At 42.3% G+C, this 25,897-nt stretch overlaps 3 protein-coding genes across 7 annotated transcripts; 2 read left to right on the forward strand and 1 right to left on the reverse strand.

Annotated features, from left to right (window-relative positions):
* Positions 1-73: 73 nt before the first annotated feature.
* On the forward strand, positions 74-10,131 carry hook1 (hook microtubule-tethering protein 1). Of its 3 annotated transcripts, none has more exons than XM_058073562.2 (22): positions 74-226; positions 951-1,036; positions 1,572-1,644; positions 1,962-2,012; positions 2,244-2,376; positions 2,469-2,536; positions 2,644-2,706; positions 3,512-3,595; positions 4,603-4,766; positions 4,845-4,985; positions 5,169-5,370; positions 5,437-5,547; positions 5,810-5,897; positions 5,967-6,033; positions 6,112-6,252; positions 6,689-6,776; positions 6,901-6,932; positions 7,016-7,098; positions 7,189-7,289; positions 8,379-8,480; positions 8,657-8,725; positions 8,809-10,131. In XM_058073562.2, exons 1-22 carry the CDS (start codon positions 182-184, stop codon positions 8,965-8,967), a joined length of 2,151 nt encoding a protein of 716 aa, XP_057929545.2. In that variant the 5' UTR covers positions 74-181; the 3' UTR covers positions 8,968-10,131. The 3 variants fall into 3 exon arrangements, with proteins under 3 accessions (XP_057929545.2, XP_078646259.1, XP_057929546.2); XM_078790133.1 differs by lacking the exon at positions 74-226 and adding an exon at positions 266-334; XM_058073563.2 differs by lacking the exon at positions 74-226 and adding an exon at positions 539-742.
* Positions 10,132-11,726: 1,595 nt separating this feature from the next.
* LOC131130209 (cytochrome P450 2J6-like) lies at positions 11,727-18,638 on the forward strand. Of its 3 annotated transcripts, XM_058074473.2 has the most exons (9): positions 11,733-12,556; positions 14,199-14,364; positions 16,319-16,471; positions 16,550-16,710; positions 16,784-16,960; positions 17,027-17,165; positions 17,228-17,415; positions 17,958-18,099; positions 18,176-18,638. In XM_058074473.2, exons 1-9 carry the CDS (start codon positions 12,383-12,385, stop codon positions 18,310-18,312), a joined length of 1,437 nt encoding a protein of 478 aa, XP_057930456.2. In that variant the 5' UTR covers positions 11,733-12,382; the 3' UTR covers positions 18,313-18,638. The 3 variants fall into 3 exon arrangements, with proteins under 3 accessions (XP_057930455.2, XP_057930456.2, XP_078646260.1); XM_058074472.2 differs by having other exon boundaries at positions 11,727-12,556; positions 16,784-17,165; XM_078790134.1 differs by having other exon boundaries at positions 12,538-12,556; positions 14,267-14,364; positions 16,784-17,165.
* A 1,738-nt stretch (positions 18,639-20,376) lies between these two features.
* LOC131130213 (ELAV-like protein 1) lies at positions 20,377-25,839 on the reverse strand. Its single transcript, XM_058074484.2, has 8 exons — positions 25,643-25,839; positions 25,038-25,099; positions 24,898-24,954; positions 24,651-24,819; positions 21,823-21,926; positions 21,276-21,429; positions 20,966-21,191; positions 20,377-20,897 (listed from the first exon to the last, which is right to left on the reverse strand). Exons 2-8 carry the CDS (start codon positions 25,071-25,073, stop codon positions 20,582-20,584), a joined length of 1,062 nt encoding a protein of 353 aa, XP_057930467.2. The 5' UTR covers positions 25,074-25,099; positions 25,643-25,839; the 3' UTR covers positions 20,377-20,581.
* Positions 25,840-25,897: the final 58 nt, after the last annotated feature.

Below are 25,897 nucleotides of genomic sequence, written 5' to 3' on the forward strand. Positions count from 1 at the left end.
TCTGATTGCCTGTAAAAGCCGTCAATCTGGAAGCACCTAATCCTGATTGGATACGCTGTTGGAGTAAACCAACCTCTCGACAGCAGGTGAGGTCAAACGGCTAAGGGAAAGGAGCGGAAGAGGCGTTTGTGGACAGTAGGATAGAATATCTTTAAGCTTTTTATTAGCTCAAGTGGAATAAATGGACGAGAGCAGCACGGCATTGGTTGAGAGCCTCATAATATGGGTGAGCTTTTGTTTATTATTGTTGAGTGTCCGCCACAAAAGCCGGTCGATTCCAACCGCACCTGTTTGGAGGTGCTCGAGCTGGTCGTCAGGAAACATTCAACATTTGGTAACATAATGGAACTAAAACTCATAAAAGCCTACGCCTAGCAACGATTAATGAACTACAAACAACAGCAACTATGTAGTTAAATTGTGATAATAACTGTTAGCATAACGAGGTACCGTGCTGCAGGCTAACATAAACGAAGGTTGCCAGGTTGGCGCTGCAGCGACAATATCCCCTCATTTTAGAACAGTAATCCTTTCAACCAGGAGTTATTTCTGCAGTCTTGTTTTGTAATTACGCAAATAACGTCGGCAAAAGCCACCACATGCTCCTCTATAAATACATATATGTGTAGTGAAGCTCTCTCCGGTGAACGACATACGACTTTTTTTTCGACTGAAACCATTATTTCATGACCGGTTTGTTGATCAACAAGATGGGCTAAGTAGGGAAGGCTGTTTAATCCGGGTAAGAATTTAACAGCGGGTTTTAGTTTGAAGGTTACGCACAGTTTACTTGACATTATTTCTTGTTTTATTGGAGATTACTTTTTTTACTCAACTTGTTATAGATTTACTTCATCTAGACTCAATGAAGATAATGCTCCATTAACATTGTTGAAAAAACATATTTAATCATTACCCGTGTTTTTTTAAATAAATGTTTTACTCTCCAGCTGCAGACATTCAACACCGCTGCACGGTGCAGTACAGCAGAGGACCTGACCACCGGGGCCGCAATATCACAGGCTCTGCATCAAATGTAAGCTATAATGATAAATAATGTCAATGTAAATGTGTTCCATGCACAAACTGTGACCACCATTAAATCTTTCTTAGCTGTACAGTAGTGTTTCAAGTGTAAAAAGAAGTTAATAGCTGGATAATAAAAGTAAATTAAAACTACTCGCTGCCTGATAAATGTGATGAAGAGTTAAGAGGACACATGCGGCTAAAGACAACGCAAAACATTCACAGATTTGTTGTTTGCTCAACTGAGGTCTAATGTATGCTGAGGTCTCAAGTGACTTCATGCATGTTGTTTTATGCAACTCTTTCACCCAAAAATGTCATCCCATTACAAATCATAATGCTTTTTAATGATGTTCCAACAAAGAACATCATCAATAGGTTAGAACAAGCAACACTCATTAGCATTAAAGACACACAAAACTGTGTGTTCCTAGAAGGGTTTACTAAAAGCACCTTAAAACTGTTTTTTTTTCCATAAAGGCTAGATAGAATGGAATAAAATAGAAACACAATATGGCAGCTTAACAGTCCTTTGTGTTACACAGAGACTCATCTTGGTTCACTGATGGTTGGCTCACTCGCATCAAAACCGACGTCGAGGACAATTGGAGACTGAAGGTAGAGTGGGCAGTCTGTCTTCTTTCTGCTTTTATCATCTTTGGCTCCCTGGCCCCCTTCCTAGTGTGCTAAATCCCCCATGCTTGATTTCTGCACAACTCTCCTTCCAACTGTCCTCCTGCCTCCACCAGGGGGGGCTGCTGGTGTTTTAGCCTGCAATGTGAGCCTTTTGTACTGACTCCATTTCCATGTATGCGTGTCTGCTGAATGTAACACCAATTGCAGTGCAATTGTATATGGTTCCCTCCCTCACACCTTTCTTATCTAAAAGTGTGTAGCGACATGACTTCATTAAGCTTGTGTGTGTGTGATCTTAGCTCAACAACCTGAAGAAGATCCTGCAGATGGTGCTGGAGTACTACAATGAGGTATGTTCACAGGCACCTCTCTGTTGTTGTATGATGCGTTCATTGAGTTCATGTGGGCAGTGAGGCGTGCACTGTGTTGTTGGCAAGAAGCACAAGAGCCCTGCCTAAAGAAAATAAGAGCATGCATTGTGGCCAGAGATAGGATCAAGTCTGGTATGCGTTAGTGCAGAAGTTCTCTGGGGCTTCCACTCTGTGAGCATGGACAAGACAAAGTCAAGTGTGGTCTTTTAGGTCTTGGTGCAGGGCCTCTCTGACTTCCCCCTGCCAGACGTGGCCCTGGTGGCAGAGCATTCATCCCCCGTTGAGCTGGGGAGGCTGCTGCAGCTCGTCCTGGGTTGCGCTGTCAAATGTGAGCGCAAACAAGGTACAGATCTCGCATTCCTTTCAGTCTAGCACCACGGACCAACAAGCAAACGATTTGACTCTTGAATGATAAAGTGTCCTCCCTGTCGCCAGAGTACATTCAGATCATCATGACGCTGGAGGAGTCTGTGCAGCATGTTGTCATGGCGGCCATCCAGGAGGTCAGTGCCTCCCTCACACTATCATGTCCTCAAAGAACCCCTCTGAGACTGATTGACGTTGGTGGAGGATCTGCAGATCACGACAATCGTGGTGACTCCTTTTTCAGATCCTAAGTAAAGAGACCATGACCCCCTTTGGAGTGGAGCTGTCAGGGGACCAAGAACAGCAGGTCAGTGCTATTAATAATAGTATGGCCATTATTATTGTAGTCTAGTACTAATTGGGGGGAAGGAGGTGGATCACATAACTATAGGGCTGTACAATTCTGAAAAAAAAAATCACAATGGGCATATTTTCGACATAGTTGCTAATGGTGTTCAATCATGATTATTTTTTAAACTGTGATTAATTTGATTAAAATTTGTAATTATTTGATAACCCTAATTTAGACAAATCATATTTGACTTTTTCTAGAGAACATATATCATTCGAGAAACTTGTAGAGGATGATTCTTTAAAGGGGACCTATTATGCTTTTTCCACTTTTCTGACCTATAAATGTAGTTACAATGTTGTATTCTCGTGTTAAAGGATGCCAAAGATAATGAGGTATGCGCATTTGGAAGTGAGCCCTGAAAGAAGTTTGAGATGGCTCAAAACGCTTGGTTTCAAAAGGCGTAGTAAAACTGCCCTTTGTGATGTCACAGAGGAGCGGACTTCCTTATATGGTTCATAGCTAGGAAGCACTTGACCAATCACAGCAGAGTGGGCATGCCCAGAGGCGGGCCATAGGTGGAATAAATTAAAACAGACTGTGGCAGGACACACAAATCAAAGGAAATGGAATAGGTGCAGATTCTGGAAGATCTAAAAGGTTTTCTGTGCGTGTTATTGTATGTAGCTGTTCTATAGGAGACCACAACTCAATACAAAGGGTGGAAAATGAGCAAAACGGGTCCCCTTTAAGAAGACCTTGGATGTGAGAGTACATTGGTGGAGTCTGAGCAGCTCATCCTCTGTGTGTGTGTTTGCAGCTCGGAAAGGCTTTGAAAGAACTGCATGAACTTTCAGCACAGAAGGAAGCACTATCCCAACGCTGCCAGGAGCTGGACCAACAGGTGAATGCACATTGCCTACACACACTGTGTGCCTGATTGGCAGCACCTGGGGTACCAGAAGCTCAAGAAGCAACAGCAATAGTCTTTGGCACTGGGAGAGATTAGGCAAATCTTTAGGCAAGCAAACTTTGAGCAGAGAAGAAAGCACTATTCTCAACACTGCCAGGAGCAGGACCAACTGGTGAATGCACAACTACTACACACACACACTGGCCTCTGGGTCGGTATAAAGAGGAATTACGTAATTTGCCGTAATGCCTGGGTCCATTGTGTGGAGTTGCTGTGGCAGAAGGACTGTGAGTTTACAGTCTGGACTCCGCTGGCTCTTTTCCATGCCGAGCAGCCAGACAGCCTCCAGGCCTGAGTACTCAAAAAGGGCACGCTGCATTTAGCAGACAGGTACTGATCCAACTACTGTCTTCAACTGGACTCTTGACAGATTAATGTGTTGTGTTTGCCACGTGGCCCGACTCCGACCGCTGCCAGGTAAGTCCAGTGTGACAGTGACCGTCAAGCCAAACTTAACCCCCCTTTTTTCCCCCAAAGCTGCTTGGAATGTTGATGCTAACTCAGCTAACAGGTGGCTCCATCAGGATGTTGTGTGTCTTTTTCTCTGTGGCAGCTTTTTTTAAAAATGGAACTCATAACACACCTGTGAACTTCTCACTGAAGCCACGCAGCACATCAATGATGAAAACTTTTTTTTTTTCTTACTGTCGTTTGCTACTTTTATTTATTTGTCCAAATTCCAAGAATGGAGCATGACTGCTTTAATGACTTTCAGTGAGGTTCAAAGAATGTTGTAAACATGCTTCTGCCTGTTTACATAGGATAATTCAAGGTCAGGAAAGTAACCTAGTAGGGTACAAAGTAATTTGGTTATGTGGGCTAACTAACATTGTCTATGCATGGATTAACTGCACTCTGTGTATTAACCGCTGCACTCAATCATTTACCAATATGACAAACTGTCTCACCCGCTTCACCCGCGTAATCTTCTCGGACAGGTGGCCGTTCTCCAAGAAGAACGAAACAGTCTATTGGCAGAGAACGATGTCCTAACCGACCGAGCCAATCAGCTGGATACATTTGATGACCCAAACACGCCCTCGGGCAGGAAGTACACTCAATTACAGCAGCAGTTTGAGGTGCTGCAGGAGGAGAGCTTCCGGTTGGTTTGATATCTTATTTAGATGACGCCACCTTAGCGGAGAAATGAACCAACCAAGACAATGTTTTTTTTTTTAAGGCTGGAGGCTGCAAAGGACGACTACCGGATCCACTGTGAAGAACTAGAGAAGCAGCTGGTGGAGGTTCAGCACCGCAACGACGACCTTACCAGCCTGGCGGAGGAATCCCGAGCCCTCAAAGACGAGCTGGACGTTCTGAGGTTTGTTTTTTGATGCTTCACATCGGGTGTAGATGCAGCAAAGGGTGGGACTGGGCTAAATATGTTGCAGGCAGCATGCAGACAACCGTGGTGGTCTGCTCAGCTGATTCATGAGGGATGGTTCGTTTGTTGCACCTGCGGCAGCTCATTTGAGCTGTGTGCATTTTGTCCCATGCTCCTTAGGAGCTGTTCGGACCGAGTGGTTATGCTGGAGACTTCGGTGGAAACCTACAAGCGAAAGCTGGAGAACCTGGGGGACCTGAAGAGGCAGATGAAGCTGCTGGAAGAAAATAACATGATCTACATGCAGAACACCGTCAGCTTGGAGGAGGAGCTACGCAAGGCCAACGCCGCCCGTGCACAGTTGGAGACGTACAAGCGACAGGTATTGTCTGGTGGGATGCATTGTGGGTCGCCTACAGCCACACACGTGTCATGTGCTCCCTGCCAGGTGCAAGAGCTCCACAGGAAATTGTCAGATGAGACGAGGCGAGCAGATAACCAGGCCTTTGAGATGAAGAAGTTGGAGGAGAAGCATGAGCTGGTGATGAAGGAGAAGGAGGTGAGACATGCCGAGGGCCGCATGCATAAAAATGGGATAATGCATTTTGCATATTATCGATGCTAAAACAAATCTAATGAAGGTCACAGTATGCTAAACTATTTCCACAACACATACACATTTTAGCTTTGTGTTATAGGAGGTAAAGGAAAATAGTGTAATATCTCAATTTTATCACATGCCGAGGACAAATACAAAATAAGCTGCAGGCCAAAAAAATGCCCCCAACACGCGTATATTAATTATCTTTCTTAACCGCCAGCGCATCATCATCGAGAGAGATTCTCTGAAGGAGATCAATGAGGAGCTTCGATGCACCCAAGCACAGCAGCACCAGCTCTCCCAAGCAGGTCATGTCACTGCAGGGATGTTGCTTGTCCATCACCCTGCATGTTCTCACACCCACGCTCTCTGTGCAGGCATGCTCCCATCCAGCAGCCCCAGCCACGACAACCTGGCAGCCGAGTTAATCCCCATCGAACACAGGTAGACGCCCTCACTCACAATCTTCAACCACTCTTCTCCATCCTCGTGTGTGTAACCGCTGACTTGATTTGTGGCAAGAGAGAAGTTCATCAGGCTTCAGCATGAGAACAAGATGCTGAGAGTGCAGCAGGAGGAGTTTGAGAGGGAAAAGATCTCCTCTCTGCAGGTTCAGCTGGAGGAAGCTCACAAGACCCACAGCGAGTTGGGGACAGAGAACAGGTCAGTGGGCTCCTTGCTGTGTTGGCTCTCATTGGTGACTTTAAACTGCCGCTCCAGTGGAACCCGTTTATGTTGATGCCCCTCAGACTGGCTATCTGACGTCACCCTAAGCGGTTGTCGACAATTACGTATTTGTGACTTTGGTCAGACACACAAATATTTCTCACCCTTTGGCAGTTTGACATAGTTTTCCTCCATTTGTGTATATTTCTATTTAGATTACTGGGTTTATCATCTGATATTTTATACATTGTGGTAATTTTATTTAAGGTTTTGGGTGATTGGCCGATCCTTACATACTGTATGATACTGTTTCAAAGTCTACACACGGTTTGCAGTACATTTCACCAGATATTACATGGGTATAATTAAACATGTGGCTAAATAAAAGCATTAACATCTTGATTTTCATTCTTCCTGCATATGTTCTCTCCAGGTTGAGTCGAGAGCGAATCGGCGAGCTGCAGCAGCAGGTTGAGGACCTTCAGAAGGCCCTGCAGGGTCAGGCAGTGAAGCCAGATGATGTGAGTGTGACAACGTCCAGAGGGGCGGTCCCACAGAGAGAGATCATGTTGTTACTGTGCTGGAACTCATGTTAGTATTAATACTATGAAACTTGACCCTAACCTGGATCTACTTGATTTTCAGTCCAACCTAAAGCGGAAACTCGACGCTCACATGTAAGTGTCAGTCACTGTCAGGATGGAAGTTGGAAGTCAGACTGGGTTTTCTTCAAGCTGAGCAGCCGTGTTTCTACCCTCAGGGTCCAGCTCAACGAGGCTCAGGATGAAATCATGAAGAAGAAAGAACTGCTGGAAGACCTCCAGCCTGACAACACTCAAACCTGTAAGTGTGACGCCGACGCCACCACCACCACTATGACCACAAGCAGTCAAACGCTTCCACTAACAAGCTCAATTTGTTTTTTTTTGGAAGCACTGAAGTTGGATGAGCTAATGGCCGCTCTGAAAAAGAAGGACGACGACATGAGGGCCATGGAGGAGAGGTACAAGATGTACCTGGAGAAAGCTCGCAATGTGAGTCCTTTTGGAACTTTTAAATGATGTTGACACTTGCACGCAAGACTAGTTCACGCACTGTTGGTGTTCTATTTATGCATAAATTGCGCACTTTGTGCAATTTGTCCCAAAATGGTGTGCATGGGCATGAAATGCTCCCACGCAACTTATTTACACATTAAGTGCGGCACCATGTTTACTCCTGACTCTGGGTACCCTCACGACACCACTCCGAGCTGATGACAGCCTGAGATGGTTTCTTTGGCTCTTACATGTCAGAAATGTAGTTTGCTGCAAGACCATGAAAAGACTTGTACAAGGCAGAGCTGTTTTTAAGTCTATTTTCGGAGCGACAGGAAGCCAGCACAGAGATCTGAGTACTGGACTCTAATATGGTCATAGTTCCTGGTTCTAGTCAGGTCTCGAGCTGCAGTATCCTGAATGTACTACAGGTGTGTTACAGCTGGTTTAGAGAGCTGGGTGAGAAGGCTGTTAAGAGGCATGGATTAGTACTGTTTACATCTAGTGTACAGCAACAGTGCCCTCGAGGTGCATTGTTCCTGCATGGGTATGCATTGGGTATGCAGTTGTCACCAACATTTCCCGCATCCATGAGGCAGTGGTGGCTTTATTTGGTATGTCCAGCAAAGGACTTAGAAGTTGAACTCCAAAGAAGCTCATGCAGAAAATAAGGTAAATGTATATTATCTTGCAGAACGCTGACAGAGTTGGAAGGAGGCAGAAACTAGAAAACAGGAGGCATGAACAGTGTGACGAGGTCGTTTTGTGCATTTTTCATCACTTATTACCAGAAATTAATAAGGAATATCCAAGAGACTACAGAAATTACATGAGAATTCAACCCCAAAAGTTAACCTATTCATGTGAATGAGACATGCCTTGATGTGCACCCCATGCATTTAGGCATAGGTTGCAGTGGACTCACGACTAGTTAGCGGAAACATATACTACACATACCACCAAATTACTAATTGGTACACCAAATTGTGTACCACTGGGAGGACAAAATGCGTGCAAATGTAAACGTTGCTTTACTCCTCCTTTATGGTCCAGATATGTGAGCCTTTTCCCCGTCCCTGCTTGTAGGTCATCAGAGCCCTGGACCCAAAACTGAATCCTGCCACCGCTGAGATCCAGGCTCTGAAGAACCAGCTGGTGGACAGGGACAAACAGATCCTCAACCTGGAGGTAATTCTGCTTTTTGTCATATTTGACACACGGTGAATCTTACAGGGGGGCCTAAAGAGTCCACAATGCCTAACTTTACTTCCTCTTTGCTAAATTCATATCAATATATTATTATTATTATTATTATATATCAGTGTTTGGTGTCCTTGTTAAATATTTACAATTTTTCCTGCTAGCGCCAGTGTGAGCAGGCCCGACTGCGAGAGTACGAGGAGAAGCTGATAGTTTCTGCCTGGTACAACAAGGTAAGGTCAAAGATGTGATTCTGAAGCCGCCGCCCCACATTTGCCCCCACGCAGCATTACGAAGAAACACGATGTCTCCTCAGAGTCTGAACTTTCAGAAGCTGGCCATCGAGTCACGTCTCGGAGGCCGCACCGCCTCCGCGCTGTCCCCCGGCCAATCCTTCTTGTCCCAACAGCGCCAGGTTTCCAGCGCCCCTCGTCGGGCGCTCTCCATCAGTGTGCCGAGCGCCGCCTCCAAGTAGAGCTGCTCAGAGCCATGTGCCTCCCCTTTAGAGTAGCTCAGGGACTGATCATACACTCAAGTGACCTTAAACACATCGCACCGGCCGGGGGGGGAGCGCAGGCGGTAGGGACAGTCGGACACTCTGGAAGTTTACCTGGCTGAGCCGACATCAGCAGGTGACTTACACGCCCCAAGTGTGCACATCAGGAATATTTCACATGCTGCCAGCAGACTGAACAGAACTTTGTCAAGCCCTCATAATATACTTAATGTGATTTTAATCATGTCATGTGTTGTTGTGTGTAGGACTTACTGTACTCTACTATCATGACGGTTGATACTTTTGGTGCTGGCCACCACCGCTTACATGCACTAGTAAGTTGCTTTAAAAAGTTAATCAGGGAAGCTGTAAGTCGAAGGCTGTGTCTCAAATGGAAGAGTACACTTGCATATGTACGTGTACATCTCAATACATTCTAATTTATTTCAGTTCTTTTAATCTATACATTTACTGATGATTTATAGATTGCAGCTCATAAATCCTACAATCAGAATCTCAAATATGCAAAAAAAACCTACTAGATTTTGCACAATATTGACATTATTTGAGACAGACGTGTAAGAGTTTTGACATTTGCTATCCCAAATCCATTTACAGTTGTTGTACACGTCACGATATTTATCTCTTTTTCTATAATGAATTGCAACCACTCAAGTCATGCGGCGTTGCCAAGATGTCCATGCTTCAAGTGTGTGAATTCAGACAAACTCCATGTCTAACAATCAGAAACTTAAAGAAACACCATTGACCTTTCAATTTGACATCAGTGGGTACAAATGGTATTAGCTGCAATAATGTTGACACTTTTGATGTCCCACGCCGGTGGAGTAAATCGTACTTTAAATTGTTGTGGCGCTGTGTTTTTCAGGTTACATGATGTTATTCTTGTAGGGTTGGGTTAGTTGTTTTGGTTGCAGAGGCCACGTTGTGTCAGAAGTTCATAATCAGCATAATGTGTATTGTTTGGTAACACTCCTCTCTTTGCAGTGCACTTAAAGGCATTCATATAATTATTACTGTTAAGATCAGGTAGCACAGCACACTGTATGTAATGGAAAAAATATATTAATATGCTATGGAATTTGTTTTAAAGCAAAATGACTAATAAATATTTTTTCCAAAGCTTTTGTAAAGTACATTTTGTAACGGAAGGTTGGTAAATCCTCCCCATCTTACTACTTTTTCATCTTGTGTAGGAAATTCAAGGCAGTATCCTTGATCAATTGTGAGTTTTTGCCAAAAAGATGGTTGAAAGAAGAAAGGGATGTTGAGGAAAAAAATTGTATCATCCTAAGTAGGAAATAGAATGCCTGAAATAAATACAGAACTTTGCCCGTTTTTATTACCTTCGCAAAACAAAGGGGTCAGACAACACACAGTATGCATGGCAGTCTGTACGTGTCTGGACAAGAGTGGCACTCCATAGCATGCAAAATAATTCCATTACAAGAGAAAGGACATCCTTGGTGCCACTCAGTCTACAGGGTAGAACTACATCAAAGGGAGACTCCCCAATTGTGCCCCCTTATAATGAATGTAATTCGTTTACATGAATTACATGGTTAATTTCACTTCAACCTTTCACTTTCCTGTTTGTATATTCCATATCAGTTATATTTTAGGGATAATAAAACAAATCAAACAAACAAATCATGGTGTTTGGTAATAGCAGGACAGATATTAAAATGTTAAAATTGTCTGCTTACACAAATAAATCGATACTTACGATTTACCAACAAATGGATACTTATTAATAAATCAATACTTGCGCTTGAGAATGTTGGGATATGATGGGCCACGGAGGTTTGTTTGAATGCAGACTTCTCCATGGAGTCTTCGCGCAGCATGATGACGTCATGCAGCCCCCGCCAGACCCCAAGCCCTGCTCCGCGGTTTAAAGCAATTTGTTTACGACTCCTAAAGACGCCACCATTAGGTACAAGTGGTTAGAGTTCCCGATTCCCTACCAGAAAAAGAAATCAATTTTAATCTGTCAACGGCATTTCACACTGGACTGTTTTGTGAACATGCAGCTGGACTAGCCGACAAACTTGCTGAAGAGTCAGAAGAGCGAGCAGTAAGTAACAATTTATCAGTGTCCTAACTGTGTTTATTTTGTGTAAGTCATGGAACAAAAACGAATGTCTGTGTAGCATTATAGCATAGAGGAAGTGATGTTGCTAATAGCCTTTTCCCACCACAATTAGTTGCTCTAACCGGGTTTTTTTTTACACACTGGTAGTCCCGCAAAACACATTACACGTTTACACGTGTAGAAAACCTAACGCTAAAATGCTAAAGCTATCTATCTAGAGACATTTTGAAATAATATTTTCTTGAGAAACTTCGGACTGCCCAGTCTCTACTTCCGGATTGGATTTATCAAGTCCTACAAAATTGGCGGCACAAACCAGAACTCTTTCCATGTACTCGGGAGTGTGACCAACCACAGCAGAGTGGGCGTGTCTGGAGGCGGGCTATGGGTGGAACAGACCATTTTCAAGGGGAAGCACGAAATCCAAAGAATATATATATATATATATATATATATATATAACTATATGTATATACGTACATACAGCTGAATAGGTGCAGATTCTGGAAGAACTAGAACACTTTCTGTGCTGGTTATTGTGTGTAGCTGCTCTATAGGAGTCCACAACTCAATACAAAGGATCGAAAAAGTAGCATGATAGGCCCCCTTTAAACAAATTACAGTAAAGCGATAACCCAAGGCAGTTATGGTTGCTTACTGCTATCCAGTGGTCTCCTCTTAAATGTTACTTTGACCAACTGCTCCGCATTTGTTGCCTTTTCATTTCCATACAGTTTGTGAATTCACACGATGACAGTTCGCTCTCCTTGAAAGTGTTGAAGGGCTCAATAGCCACATGGTCACCTGTGGCTACCTGGATGAGATTCTGAAGCCCCTAGTCTTCAACAATATGGATTGGTCTGCAGTCTCTGGCAACCTATTCAGCAACTGCATGGATGCTCTGTGCAGGAAAAGGCAGAGCCGTCTCCCTCAGAAGGCTGCTGCAGATCTTCTACTAGACTATGATAGCTAGTTCCCTCCTGTAGGCGGTTGTGTTCTGGGGGAACAGCCTCAAGAAGAGGAATGAACGCCACACGTCTGGGAAAAAAAACAGTGAGGAAGGCAGGCTTTGTCTTCTTTAAGCCCATGGTGACAACAGCCGGATGTGAGGTCACGTGAAAACCCAACAACACTCAATGGTGCCTTCTTTATCAAGAGTTTGAAGGTTGAGTTGGTTTTCAATGTGGGAGTGGTGATTGTTTGCTTGTGTAGCTGCTTTTATACTCCACCTGACTCTGTGTGAGTCTGTTTTTAGTGAAGAGCTGGAGCTGGCCGACCATGTGGTTCTATTCATTTCTATCATGGCTTTTTGCTTTTATTGTAATCTTTCTGGTAGCATGCTATCTCAAAAACAGGGATCCTCCAAACTATCCTCCAGGACCGCTTGCTCTCCCCTTTGTTGGAAATTTATTCAGTCTAGACAGAAAACGACCACACATCTCTTTGACCAAGGTAAAATTTGAATACACAAATGCTTAAACTCATTCGTATTCATTAAAATTAGAGGGGAACTGCACTTTTGGGGGAATCATTCATATTTATGTGAAACAATCTTTTTTCTGTGCATTACAACGCCACAAAACGAGTTAAGCTAGCTAACAATGTACATTATTGGGACACACCTATTTCCTCCACAAAAACACCTCTGACAGCATTTTAGCCTTTTGTATACATGCTGTGACCATGCAAGAACAGGTACTTGTAATACTTGCTTGTAATACTTACAGTATCTTGCCGTATTTTGATGATTTAAAACAATACGCCATATTGGGGCTCACATTACCCTTAAGAAAACTGCTACAACAATTCAGATTCAGTTTGAAATGTTTTATAACACTAACACTTTTGACTCTAAAACATGTAATTGTTGTAATAAAAAAATAACTTCAAAAGGCATATTTCCTGATGTGTGCTTGAATGTTGATATACTGTAGTTGCCCCTTTTTACATCTTTCGGCTATTAGCAACCCCCGCTTCCTCTATGCTGTAATGTTACACAGACAAGCGCTTTTGCTCCATTACTTACACAAAATAAACATACAACATCAGGACACTTGTTACTTACTGCTTGCTCTTCTGACTCTTCCACACGACCAAGTAACGTTGGAAAGGTGTCAGACTTAAGCAAATTTGTGGGCTCGTCCAGCTGCATAGTGGCCCATGTTCACAAAACAGTCCAGTGTGAAATGCCGTTGACAGATTAAAATATTTTTCTTTTGCTGGTAGAGAATCAGGAACACTTGTGCCTGATGTTTGCCTCGTTAGGAATTGGAAACAAATGTAGCTTTCCTTTACACCTGAAGAAACACTTCCTGGGAGACATTGTTAACGCCGTAAAGAAAGAAGCAGTCTTGGGGAAGTGCAGACAGCATATCTGGTCTACAGCAGCCGCCCATATAAGGAAGCCTGGCATTCTGTGACATCACAGAGAGCCAGTGTTACAAAAAAACTCTCTGAAACCAAGCATTCAGAGCCATCCCACACTTATTTCAGGGCTCGCTTCCAAATGTGCAAACCTCATTATCTGCAACTTTGGCATCGTTTAACACGAGAATACAACATTTGAACTACATTTATAGCTCAGAAAAGTTGAACTTTTTTTTTTTACTTTTTTTGACCATTTTTTGGTGTTATGAGCACTTTAACTGTTGACTGTCTTTCTATAAATTGAAATTAAAACTAAAAACTGTAGCTAAAATAATAATGGCAGTTTTTATGTTGACATTATGTTGCCATTTATGTTGACGTGTAACGACATTATGTAAAGACGAGGGTTGGGCATTTAGTCTCGAGCACCGATGGGAACCAAGACTAACGTTCTGAAGTAAAGTAGTAGTTCTGTGTAAATAAAGAATGGGAACTATGCTGCAGGGTGCAAGTTTAGTCAGAACCAGGAAGTACTTAATTTCCAGAATAGACAGTATTATCACATTTTGATAGAAGTCATATATGGCGATCATGTTTTGAGAAAACAAATCTGAAGTAAAAAGAAGCAAAAAGGCTCAAAAACTGATTTTATTTATTTTTTCATCTACCTCTAAAGTCGCCCATGTGTCACATTGTGTATTTTCATCTTCTGATATGTTGTGTCCAGCTGGCTGACGTCTATGGAAATGTATTCCGCTTTCATTACGGCCGTCAAAAGTTCGTGTTTGTGTGCAGCTACAAGATGGTAAAGGAGGCCATTGTGACGCAGGCCAAGAACTTTGTGGATCGACCATATAGCTCTGTTTATGCAAGGCTATTCTCTGGACAAAAAAGTAAACACACATGCACAAACACATCTTGCTATGTAACCAGTAATTTCACTGTTTAGTATGCTTTAGTTTAAAAGGGGTCCCGTCCTGTTCATTTCAGGGGCTTTCAAATTGATATTAGATCCCAGCAGATAGGAATTAAGAACATGTTTCATGTCTGCTTATCAATTCTATTATTACAACAGGTCAATTAGCATCAACTTTGTTTAGTTTAGAAGTAACATGACATAAAAAATCTAACAGTGATGGTTTTAAGAGACCCACAGTCTAGGGCTGGCGGAGGTGTCCTTGATAATAATAATAAAATAAATCAATTAAATCAATTATTGAATTTAAAATTGAATAAATTGACCTAGGGCGGCACGGCGGTCTAGTGGTTAGCACGCAGTCCTCACAGCTAGGAGACCAGCATGCATGTTCTCCCGTGCATGCGTGGGTTTTCTCCGGGTACTCCGGTTTCCTCCCATTCCAAAAACATGCTAGGTTAATTGGTGACTCCAAATTGTCCATAGGTATGAATGTGAGTGTGAATGGTTGTTTGTCTATATGTGCCCTGTGATTGGCCCGAAGACAGCTGGGACAGGCTCCAGCACCCCCCGCGACCCTTGTGAGGAAAAGCGGTAGAAAATGAATGAATGAATAAATTGACCTACCGAAATCTACTGGGTGCACGCCTTTTACCACTAACAACATGAACTGAAGCGAGTACTGATAGCCTTCGAGCCAGTCAGACTCTGTCTCTCATCGTCATGGTCACATAAATGTAACGCACAAGAAGGCATTAATTTAACATTAGCAATAAGTAACACTGGGCCATATGGACTAAAACTCATATCCCGATATATATATATATAGGTAGAATAACGATATATATTGATATTTTTTCCATGAACTGAATTTAGACAAAAGTCAAAGCCAAATACGTGTGCAAAGTTTTATTAAAATGTAAACAATATTTGAGAAAAGTAAAAAAAAATATATATTCCCTTTTTTAAATGAATATAGAAAAAGTTAAATATACTGTTCAATCTTCAGTGCAATAGTGGTGCACTCACGGTAGTCTCTGCAGTCGGACAACATATATTAACATATTTGCCACATATATTTAACACACACATGCACTATTTTATGCTTATAATTTTCCTTGAATTATTTGTCTAATTTTATCTGTACTATCAGCTGTATGTTCTCATGTCCCTTTTTTCAGTAGCACTTTAAACATCAAACTCATCATTCATTCATTCATTTTCTACCGCTTTTCCTCACGAGGGTCGCGGGGGGTGCTGGAGCCTATCCCAGCTGTCTTTGGGCGAGAGGCGGGGTACACCATGGACAGGTCGCCAGCCAATCACAGGGCACATATAGACAAACAACCATTCACACTCACATTCATACCTATGGACAATTTGGATTCACCAATTAACCTAGCATGTTTTTGGAATGTGGGAGGAAACCGGAGTACCCGGAGAAAACCCACGCATGCACGGGGAGAATATGCAAACTCCACACAGAGATGGCCGAGGGTGGAATTGAACCCTGGTCTCCTAGCTGTGTGAGGTCTGCGCGCTAACCACTAGACCGCCGTGCCGCCCTAAACATCAAACTAAGTAATTTAATTTTACAGTTTTGTTGTTGTTGTTTTTTTTTTACTAAATAAAACATCCGACTTGCAAGTCATGTTGCCAGTTTGTATGTTAAAAGTTGAAATACTTAGAAAGCAACTGGCGGGCTGGATTCAAACGCTTGGTGGGCCTCATGTGGCCCCCAGGCTGTAGTTTGTCCATCCATCCCTGAGCTAGAACAAGGCTGATGGATTATGTAATGAATGAATTATTCACCTTCTAAACCAACACGTCTCAACACAAACAATCTATCACATCTACGGTATATTTGCAGGAGTGAGGGCGCTGGTCCCCGCAGTCAATTCAGTCTCATGCCCTTCACATGTTTGTCACAGACGGTCTGTTCACTAGCAATGGCGAACCTTGGAAGAGACAGCGGCATTTCGCTTTGTCGACTATGCGCAACTTTGGCGTTGGAAGGAACCTTATGGAGCGAAACATCTGTGAGGAAGCTCGACACCTGCTGGAGGAGATTGAGAGGCTCAATGGTAATTCGGCACACTACTCAACATCTATATCCAAACAAAATACATGTGTTGCATTAATGAAGAATTCTCCCTGTACAGGTGAAGCTATGGATCCAAGAGGGCTCTTCACCAATGCTGTGTCCAACATCATCTGCCAGCTGGTGATGGGAAGACGTTTTGAGTACAGCGACCACAACTTTGTTATCATGATGCACAATTGGACTGAATTTGTTAAACTGGAGTTCTCCATATGGTTTGATGTATGTCAATGTTCTGGCCAGTTGAAATCAAAAATGGAACTGCCACTCATTTTGCTTTTTTTTCCCTGCACAGCTCTATGAGACATTCCCCTGGATAATGAAGCACCTGCCAGGTCCTCACAACAAAATATTTCGCCATTTCAACAACATCTGTCAGTTCATCAGTGAGGAAGTGAAGAGGCATAAACAGGACCTGGACCCCAGCAATCCCAGGGACTACATTGACTCTTTCCTGATAGAAATGAAGAATGTGAGTGAAACGCCATCATGCAAAGAAAAAGCTACAAAACGTCAAATTACCATATTTTCTTTTCAGGACGCTGAAAACGATCATGGATTTGACGAGAACAATTTGGTTCTATGTTCCATGGATCTCTTCATGGCAGGGACATTACCCACGGCCGCCACTCTGAAGCTGGGTTTGTTGTACCTCATCCAAAACCCTGACGTCCAGGGTAGGTCAGCATCATGAGTGTTCTTTGAAAGTAAATGCTGATTAGCGAGCATGTGCTTCCAGAGAAGGTCCATGCAGAGATTGACCACGTGATCGGACACACTCGTCTGCCAACGATGGCGGACAGAGTCAACTTGTCCTACACAAACGCTGTCGTCCATGAGATCCACAGGATGGCCAACATTGTTCCGTTCAATGTACCCAGAGTGGCCGCCAACGACATACAGCTAGGTGGCTACGACATACCAAAGGTGCTGTGATTCAGTGATTCTAAGTCAAAGCTAACAATTTAAAAGCTCACATTTTATGGATCAGACGTCATCGACCAGATGATCACTTTCTGGCCTAATTTCAATTTGGTCGGGTCAGTTTCAAACAGGGTCTGTTTAACAGTCTTAATTATTGGCTGCAGACCTGGGTTTGATTCCCCGCTCTGGCATCTCTGTGTGGAGTTTGCATGTTCTCCCCGTGCATGCGTGGGTTTTCTCCGGGTACTCCGGTTTCCTTCCACATCCCAAAAACATGCTAGGTTCATTGGCGACTCCAAATTGTCCATAGGTATGAATGTGAGTGTGAATGGTTGTTTGTCTATACGTGCCCTGTGATTGGCTGGCGACCAGTCCAGGGTATACAGCTGGGATAGGCTCCAGCATGCCCGCGACCCTCGTGAGGATAAGCAATACAGAAAGTGGATGGATGGATGGATAATGGGCTGCATGTTTGTCACTGGCCCCCCAGCAACAACAAATGCACATTTTCTTGGGAAAAATACGGGAATGTGTTTTGTTTCCAGGGTACGTATATGATGATGTTTCTGATGTCTGTGCTGTTTGACGAGAATGAATGGGAAACACCACACATTTTTAACCCCGGACACTTCCTTGATGCTGATGGAAAGTTCCGAAAGAAAGAAGCCTTTCTGCCTTTTGCTGCGGGTAAGCCACTCATACGTCAATATATGTCATGAGCTGTCTGTAAAAACTGGTTTTCAAACCTTCATCGATCTTACAGGGAAGCGTGTGTGTCTTGGAGAATCATTGGCCAAAATGGAGATTTTCCTGTTTTTGGTGGCTTTGCTTCAGAATTTCTCTTTGTCTGCCCTCAATGAAGATGAGTCCGACTACAGGGTCCACTTCAAGGCACGCTAATTCATGCAATGAAATAAAAAATGAAATAAACGTTAAAATGATTTGACCTTCAAAGGTTTTTCATCCACAAGATAGGTAAAAATATTGCTGTAATGCGCTCATACAGTATGGGGAGAATACATTTCCAGAATTAAAGTTCAGGTATCTCAAAAACCAGGTCTGCATAAAAACAGGGCTATTATTTCAAAGAACATGCAAATTTGGTTCTTTTTTTTCCCCATATACAATTATCATCATCATATTGTTAACAAACTGTACTATTGCAATACAATAGTAAAAAAAATGTTTTACTATACTTTAACTGTACAATTTCTATCAATAGACATGTTCACAATTCTGATCTTTTAATGAGACTTTATATTTTATATTTTATTATATCATTAGTTGATGGACTGATTAGTTGACTGATTGATTGTTTCTCAGTAACGACTGTATTTTCTAGTACCTTATTGTAAAGTAAGACCAAATGCTGTCTTTGACTAAGGATTTTCATAGTTGAATTTGCTTTGTTCGATTTTGTCCATAGTCGGCTAACAAGGCTAAAATATACAATAAAATAACGAAGTAAACATGGTAGGTGTGCAACAACAGTACCTTTATTCTTATGTACAATCTTCCACCTTTGGTCTTTGGTGCTATTTTATCCCTCCAAAGTGTGGTGGTCTGCCAGGTCAATAGCATTGTCTGGTAGTCCTCACACTTAAGCGATGGATGCGTCATGTTGGATTGCAACGGTATGTTTATTAATGTTGTTATCAGAGTAATTGACTATAATGTGTCTTGTACGGAAGTGTGTTATCGGGGTCGCCATCCATATTTTCAGTTTACTTTGAGGCTTGTTTAAGCTTTGAGTTGGAATGTGACATAACCAGTAATAGACTCTTGCACTGTGGGAATGACTCGTGTCCCAGTTGGGTCTTTTCAGGTCTTGCCATCCTTTGGCTCTCATTGATGACCGCGTTAGTTAATGTATGGCGGGTTGGCTTTATTAGCTATCGTGGGGCAGATTATGATTAGATTATTTCCGCATGGACTTTGTCTTGGAGGACAAAAAAAAAGCCAGCATTGATATTGATGAATTGAAGTGACTCAGTTCGGTGTATTTAAGGTGTGGCTCTGTAAAGCAATGAAAAGCATGTATCTTCAAATATCGACATTGGACATCTGATTAAAGTCGTCTGGCTTTGAAATGACAGGACACAATTGGATATAGTTGTATCTATTAACAGCTTCAAATGAACTGAATATTAAAATGTCTGAAAATCTATTTGAATCACAAGGAGTCAGTGTTTTGCGAGTATACTTAAATGAAGAATAATGTACTTTTGCAATATGAGTTACAATAGCCATTAATAAGAATGTCCACCTTACTGTTTTTCTTTATCTTTCTTATCTAGACCACACATAACAGACATTGCTGTGATGTTACATGTGCCCCTGAACGCACCTTGCTGTTTTGTGACAAAGTGGTCATTGTCTCTTCCTGTCCGTTTCCCCTTTTCATCCCCCGAACCCCGGAACACATTTTTTATAACACCCCTAAGGGTCATTACAATACATATACTTTATAGACATACGTACGTTTGTAGCCCCCTCTGGTGTAAACGGTACGATATTACAACAACTTGGTTCTATCTTGTGGACACAGGATAGTATGACGGACCCCGTCGATCATAGCAACTTAAATTACCCCAAGACCAACTAGCCTGACGCCGCTACATCTATGACCATTATGCCATTTGAATTTACTTTGTCTATACATATGTTGTGTCATGTTACCCACTCAACATCCATTTATCCCCCTCCCCGAAATGGGTTTTGAGTTTTTGTTGCCCGGATGGGGGTTCTTATCAGTGGATGTGGTCTATTGTTGCCAGCTTGTAAAGCCCTTGGAGGCCCTTTTGTGATTAGGGGCTACATCAATAAACTTGACTGAAATCAGTCCTGAGATGAAATACGACACCATATGTACATTAACTGGCTACCTTGACAGTGCCTGTAAAAAATAATTTTTAATGGAAATGAGAGGTCACTCTAGTTGTGACAAACTTTGACAACGGTAAGTCAAGTTAGACAAATAGTCTTTATTCTTTCCACCATGACACACCAAAAAAAAGCATACAATGACAATCCTTATTTTGGACCAAACAGCTGTCAATCATATTTGAGATATTAGGTGGACAACAAAACCTGCGCAAACGCTTTAATAATATTTGCAAAACTTAACACTAATCGCCACTAAACCTTTTTATGAACAATAGTGTGTCCTCTACTTGTGACCTTTACTGGTCTTAAAGGACACTTGGAGGACTTTGTCTCCCAGTCTGTAACCGTTCAGATTGTGGATGGCCATGGCGGCCTCCTCGTAGTTGGTCATGGTGACGAAGCCGAAGCCTTTGCACTTGTTAGTGTTGAAATCCCGAATCACCTTCACATTCACAACAGCACCAAAAGGGCCAAAGAGCTGCCAGAGGATGGACTCGTCCACTTCCTGGCCAAGGTTGTAAATGAAGACGCACCAACCTGACGAGCCCCCTGAAGCGCCACTCCCTCCACTCATGTGGTCAACACTCATCGGAGAGAATCTGAGGCAACAAACGGGAAGTAAATGAGAAAACATCTCTAAAACTTTTTACTTGTAAAATGTACTCACCGGAACCTCTGTGTCTGGTGGTGCACGGGTCCGCCAAAACGTCGTGATTGACCGTGGTACATTTGTGACATCAGCTGAGAGTTCCGCGCCTGGTTGGGATTGGCGGCAAACTTGACCGTGATGGGCTCAGAGGTGCCGGGAGGCGTTTGCCCGTTGAGATGTTTGACTGCGTCCTCTGCCTCGGCCCTTTTGTCAAATCTGATGAAGGCTACGCCCCGTGACAAACCTACACAGCCGAGAGCATATTTCAGAATAAGCAACTTGCATGCCAGGAGGACCTGAATGACTTAGTGAGTGTATGAGAGATCACCTGAGGCCTGGTCCACCAGCACTCGTGAATTGATGATGTGTCCGTAGCGAGAAAACATGTCTTCCAGGTCCTGTTGGCTCAAATTGCGTGGCAGACCGCTAATGTAGAGATTAGCATCTTTGATGGTGTCCGAGCTCGGACGTGCATATGACACCTGGAAGTAGACCACCACTTTAACATCTTGATGACCAAATAACAAATGTCAACAGTTCAATAAAATAGTTGCAATTAAATACGTTTACAGTTTCAAAAACAAAATACATATAACCCGTTTAGGTCAGATGATAGTGTCAAAATAAAAATAAAAGATTTAGCACATCAAAACAAAAGTCAATCACTTTGGTAAAAAAAAAAAACAGTTTATAAAATAAAAGTATCATTTAAAAAAAGAAAAAAGCAAAAACACAGTTTAAACAAGTTGTTGGGTTTACAAAAAAAACAAAAAAAACAAACAGTGTTGAAACTACCTTGCAGATGCAGAAACATCACCGCCACTGAGCGGGAGAACATTGCATGTGAAAATCAAAGAGCACCTGTGGAACATTACCTTGATAGTTTTAGACTGTAGCCTCAGGCCGTTGAGGGAACTGATTGCCCTCTCGGCATCACTAGCGTTAACAAAGTTAACAAAGCCGTAACCTAAACTGTTGCCTAGAGAAACACAAAGCAAAACAACAAAACAAAACCAGAAAAAAATTACAGGAGGTCAGAAGTCAAACTCAACAAAAGTGTACATTGTTGGAAGTGGACATGAAAGCTTCCGGTTGGTTGAGACGAGGTGACCTGGCGAGACACTTCCACAGTGACATTATAAAAGAAAGCTTTACCACAAGAGCGTTCACTCTGAGGAAACATTCAAACAAAACGTCATTATTTCACATCCAATAAAAACATCTACAATCTGGTACGCTAATTTAAAAGACCAGTTCACTATGTTGGTTGCTGTGTTGGGCGAGGGGGTCACTCAGACATTCAAATACATCTTTAAAAAAATAAAATAAAAAATACAGTGTGCTCAGAGCAAAATCAGCATAAAAAAGTGTGAACTAGCCCTTTAATCCTAACATTAGTACCCGTTAACAGGATGAAATTAACTCCTGAGGGTGTAAAACAACTTACAACAAGAGTGCACAAAAGAATGACAAGAGCAAAACTGTTGGTGAAATCAAAATTTTTGAGCAATAAAAATGGTCGTAGATACTTGTGTATGCAAATGTATATGACATAGCATAGTGATGCATTTATTTCCTGTCCATAAGAAAACTAAACAAAAAAACACAGTCCATAACGGTTGGAGCTCTTCAAAAACAACAACAAAAAATAAAAACATTTGAAAAAAATATATAATTTCATGGAGTGATCACTGTCCAGACTAGGCATGGGCCGGTATGTAATTATGATAACGTTGGGCAGAAATATCACGGTATTATGATTACAGCTCTAAAATATGTCATTTTAGAGCTTGATTGAACAGAACAGCAAAACGTCAAATCAAAACAGTCATTTTTTAAAGCAAATAATGGAACACGATGGAAGTGGAACATGTGTATTTAAAAAGAAAAAAAGAGTGGTGTGGAAGAAGTGCTTGCCCCCTTTTATGTGCATGTTTGCCACTCTTAAATGTTCCACATCAAACACATTTTTATATTAGTCAATGACAACAAACAGCTCATCAGTGAATGCAGATTTTAAATGAAACTTACAAAAAGGGGAGAAAAATGTTCACGCCTACATGAATACTGGTCTGACGAGAAACTGTGTGCCATTACATCTAGCATAAAAAGGGATGCTGCATTTCACTTTCAGATAAAGAACATCATACCAACAGTAAAGTATGGTGGTGGTAGTGTAATGGTCTGGGGCTGTTTTTGCTGCTTTGAGAACTGGAAAAAAGGGGGAGAGGGACCCTCCAATGTGGCTGAATGACAACAATTCTGCAAAGATGACTGGTTCAAAATTCCTCCACAGCGCTTTGAGACCAACTGCAGGTTATTGCAAACGCTTGATTGCAGATGTTGCCGCTAAGGGTGGCCCAAATAGTTAGTAGCTTTAGGGGGCAATTACTTTTTCACACAGGGAGGTTTGGATTTTCTCTCTCTCCCTTAATAAGAAAGCTTCATTGAAAAACTGAATTGTGTTCAGTTGTGGTGTCAGTGACTAATATTTAAATTTAGTTAATGATCTGAAATGTGACAACCATGCAAAAAAAGAATGTAAAAATCTGAAAGGGGGCAAACACTATCACACTACTGTAAATAAAATTCAGTTTTCAATGCAGCACACGGTGGCTAATCCGGCGACTCAAGTCATAACACAATGAATACTTTATGTTCTTATTTTTTAAAAAGTAAATAATGCAAATTAATGCCACCGAGTGGCTCAAGGTGGTCACAACAAAAAATGTAAAAACAATGGCGACATAGCACAACGATGGCAGTGCCGCTCAATGCTAATGAGGCAGCTACTGCTGGTGCTATCTACGCCCTATTTGTGGCAGACCCGTACAAGACTGTGGCTTCAACACATTGATGCACAGTTTCGACTGCAATGAAACACGGGACTTGACAAGGGATTTCCACATTTTGGCTGCGCTGGACCTCAACTGTCTCTCTTAGTGCAGGAATGGCATGAGGAACAAATGTAGTGGTTTTGAAACCATGTCTTTTCCCTACACTTGGATGCTTTGGAAGCAGGAACTGGCCCATGCCTAACCCAGATGTCTTATTGTAATTATTCAACACTTATTAAAATGAAGACATCACCACCATCATCTGCCAACATGTTAGAAATCACAGAGGCTTGTTTTCAATTAGCGTACTTACACTTAGCACTGCGAAGGCACCCGTAAATACTCCGATGTTACACTCCACTCGGCCCAAATTGCGAATGTACCTAACCACGGTCAAACGACGGAGGGACTAACGCCAGTGGTTGTAATTAACCATTATGGATAAGTATTGTGATCATCAAATGTACAATGACAGTAATAGTTTTGGGACAGCGCTACGCTCTAAAGCACAATGGAGTCAATGGAGGGCCGAAACACTGCAGGTTATCATTAAAATCACCTGTTTTAGTAACCGCCTGGAAAGAAAACCTGCAGTGTCTCGGCCCTCATTGCACATGTTTCACAACCTGCTCTAGAGAATTAACTACACAGTCTACATAGCATACATACTGAAGTGTAGGTATGGAAGTGTGCAAATTGAAACACAGCCTCCATTTATTGTTTTCCTCTTTTTGTTGACTCAGATCTACTAAGCACTCGTTGGAATGGTTCCACCTTTACTCCACACTTAAAAAAAGGAATGGCAGGATGCGGTAAAGACGACTGTGTTGGCTAATTCAGTTTGAAGCAACAAGAGGCAGATTTACCTGCAACTTTGTCCCTGATCAGCTTAGCCGACTCCACTTCGCCAACGTTGCTGAACAGGTTGCGAAGTTCGTCCTGGTTCATGCTCTGCGGCAGGTAGTTGACAATGAGGTTGGTTCTGGAGTTGTCTTCCTCCATCATCTGGTCATTGTAGCCGTTGTCATACATGTCCTGTGATCAGAGTGCATACATGAGCGATAGCCACAGCGACAAGTGCTCAGCAGCACTGCCTACAGTCACAGTCAGTACCTTTCCTCCTCCCTGTGTATCTCTGACGTCGCTCTGCGATGTTTGCACCTCACACACCTGAAATGAAACACCATATACATTTAGAGCCATGGACCTGTGGCTATTAAAATGTGTTCTGGACTCCCAAATGATTCTCTCACCTTCAGGTACCTAATGTGTCCCCGTCTCAGCGCCATGGTGACCACTGAGTGATTGATCAATGCTGTAACAAAGTATTACATGAATGTCCATGACCAAAAACATAACCTTCAGTCATGTGAACTTTACCTGACGACAATGTAAATGTGAATATTATGTTTTTGTCAGTCTCTGCATATCTATGACCACACACACAGAGGTATGAAATAAGATGAACATTAACCGGATATCAGTCTTAAGACATTGGCGGGATGCCCAGAAGAAAAATTACCGACAAAGAAAATGTACTATTTCAATCTCTTCAAGGAAAAATGATCACGGTTACAAAAAAGATTACAATCGTAACTTGCTTACTCGGCCTTGTACGGGGATATTCACTGCATAATATATACACTACACATATACACCATATTGGTTACATAGACGAGCATGATGCAAACTAATAAACATGACAAAAAATATAAAACTAACGAAAACTGACAGCGTGTGTCTGAATGTTACATGACGTCAATGATGAACGTGTAGCAGCTAACATTAGCCCGGGCTCAAACAAAGAAAATAATGGCGGGAGCTATTTACGCTAACAGAACCAGCATTTCATTCTTACCCGGACCTTGGAATATCACGAACGGTCAGGATTCACAATTAGCTCCGGGGATTCCTCTTCTACAAAATACAGTCGCAATAAAAGTCACTATGTTTAAATTATACCAAAAGAAAGGGTCACGCGGAGACAACACTGCAGTTCTGTCTGCGTCGTCGTCTTCGTGGTGGTCTTCTTCTTCGGTTTTTCCTTCTTCTTCGTGTTGGAGTGCTTCTTCTTCGTTTTTCTTAATTTGGTCCTTTCAACATTGTAGAGGTA

The sequence above is a fragment of the Doryrhamphus excisus genome, linkage group LG4 (genome assembly GCF_037039965.1).
Source record: "Doryrhamphus excisus strain RoL-2023G ecotype Guam linkage group LG4, RoL_Dexc_Guam_v1.1, whole genome shotgun sequence".
NCBI classification, from domain to species: domain Eukaryota; kingdom Metazoa; phylum Chordata; class Actinopteri; order Syngnathiformes; family Syngnathidae; genus Doryrhamphus; species Doryrhamphus excisus.

What these genes read in the sequence shown, in the direction of transcription:
- hook1 (XM_058073562.2), top strand. Translation starts at nt 182, where the DNA reads ATGGACGAGAGCAGCACGGCATTGGTTGAGAGCCTCATAATATGG. An exon ending in TTAATCCCCATCGAACACAG is followed by an intron (nt 6,034 to 6,111) that starts GTAGACGCCCTC and finishes ATTTGTGGCAAG; the next exon opens with AGAGAAGTTCATCAGGCTTC. An exon ending in GCCTGACAACACTCAAACCT is followed by an intron (nt 7,099 to 7,188) that starts GTAAGTGTGACG and finishes TTTTTTTGGAAG; the next exon opens with CACTGAAGTTGGATGAGCTA.
- LOC131130209 (XM_058074472.2), top strand. Translation starts at nt 12,383, where the DNA reads ATGTGGTTCTATTCATTTCTATCATGGCTTTTTGCTTTTATTGTAATC. An exon ending in GGAGATTGAGAGGCTCAATG is followed by an intron (nt 16,472 to 16,549) that starts GTAATTCGGCAC and finishes CTCCCTGTACAG; the next exon opens with GTGAAGCTATGGATCCAAGA. An exon ending in AGTTCTCCATATGGTTTGAT is followed by an intron (nt 16,711 to 16,783) that starts GTATGTCAATGT and finishes TTCCCTGCACAG; the next exon opens with CTCTATGAGACATTCCCCTG.
- LOC131130213 (XM_058074484.2), bottom strand. Translation starts at nt 25,073, where the DNA reads ATGGCGCTGAGACGGGGACACATTAGGTACCTGAAG. An exon ending in GACACATTAGGTACCTGAAG is followed by an intron (nt 24,955 to 25,037) that starts GTGAGAGAATCA and finishes GTTTCATTTCAG; the next exon opens with GTGTGTGAGGTGCAAACATC. An exon ending in CACCAGACACAGAGGTTCCG is followed by an intron (nt 20,898 to 20,965) that starts GTGAGTACATTT and finishes TTGTTGCCTCAG; the next exon opens with ATTCTCTCCGATGAGTGTTG.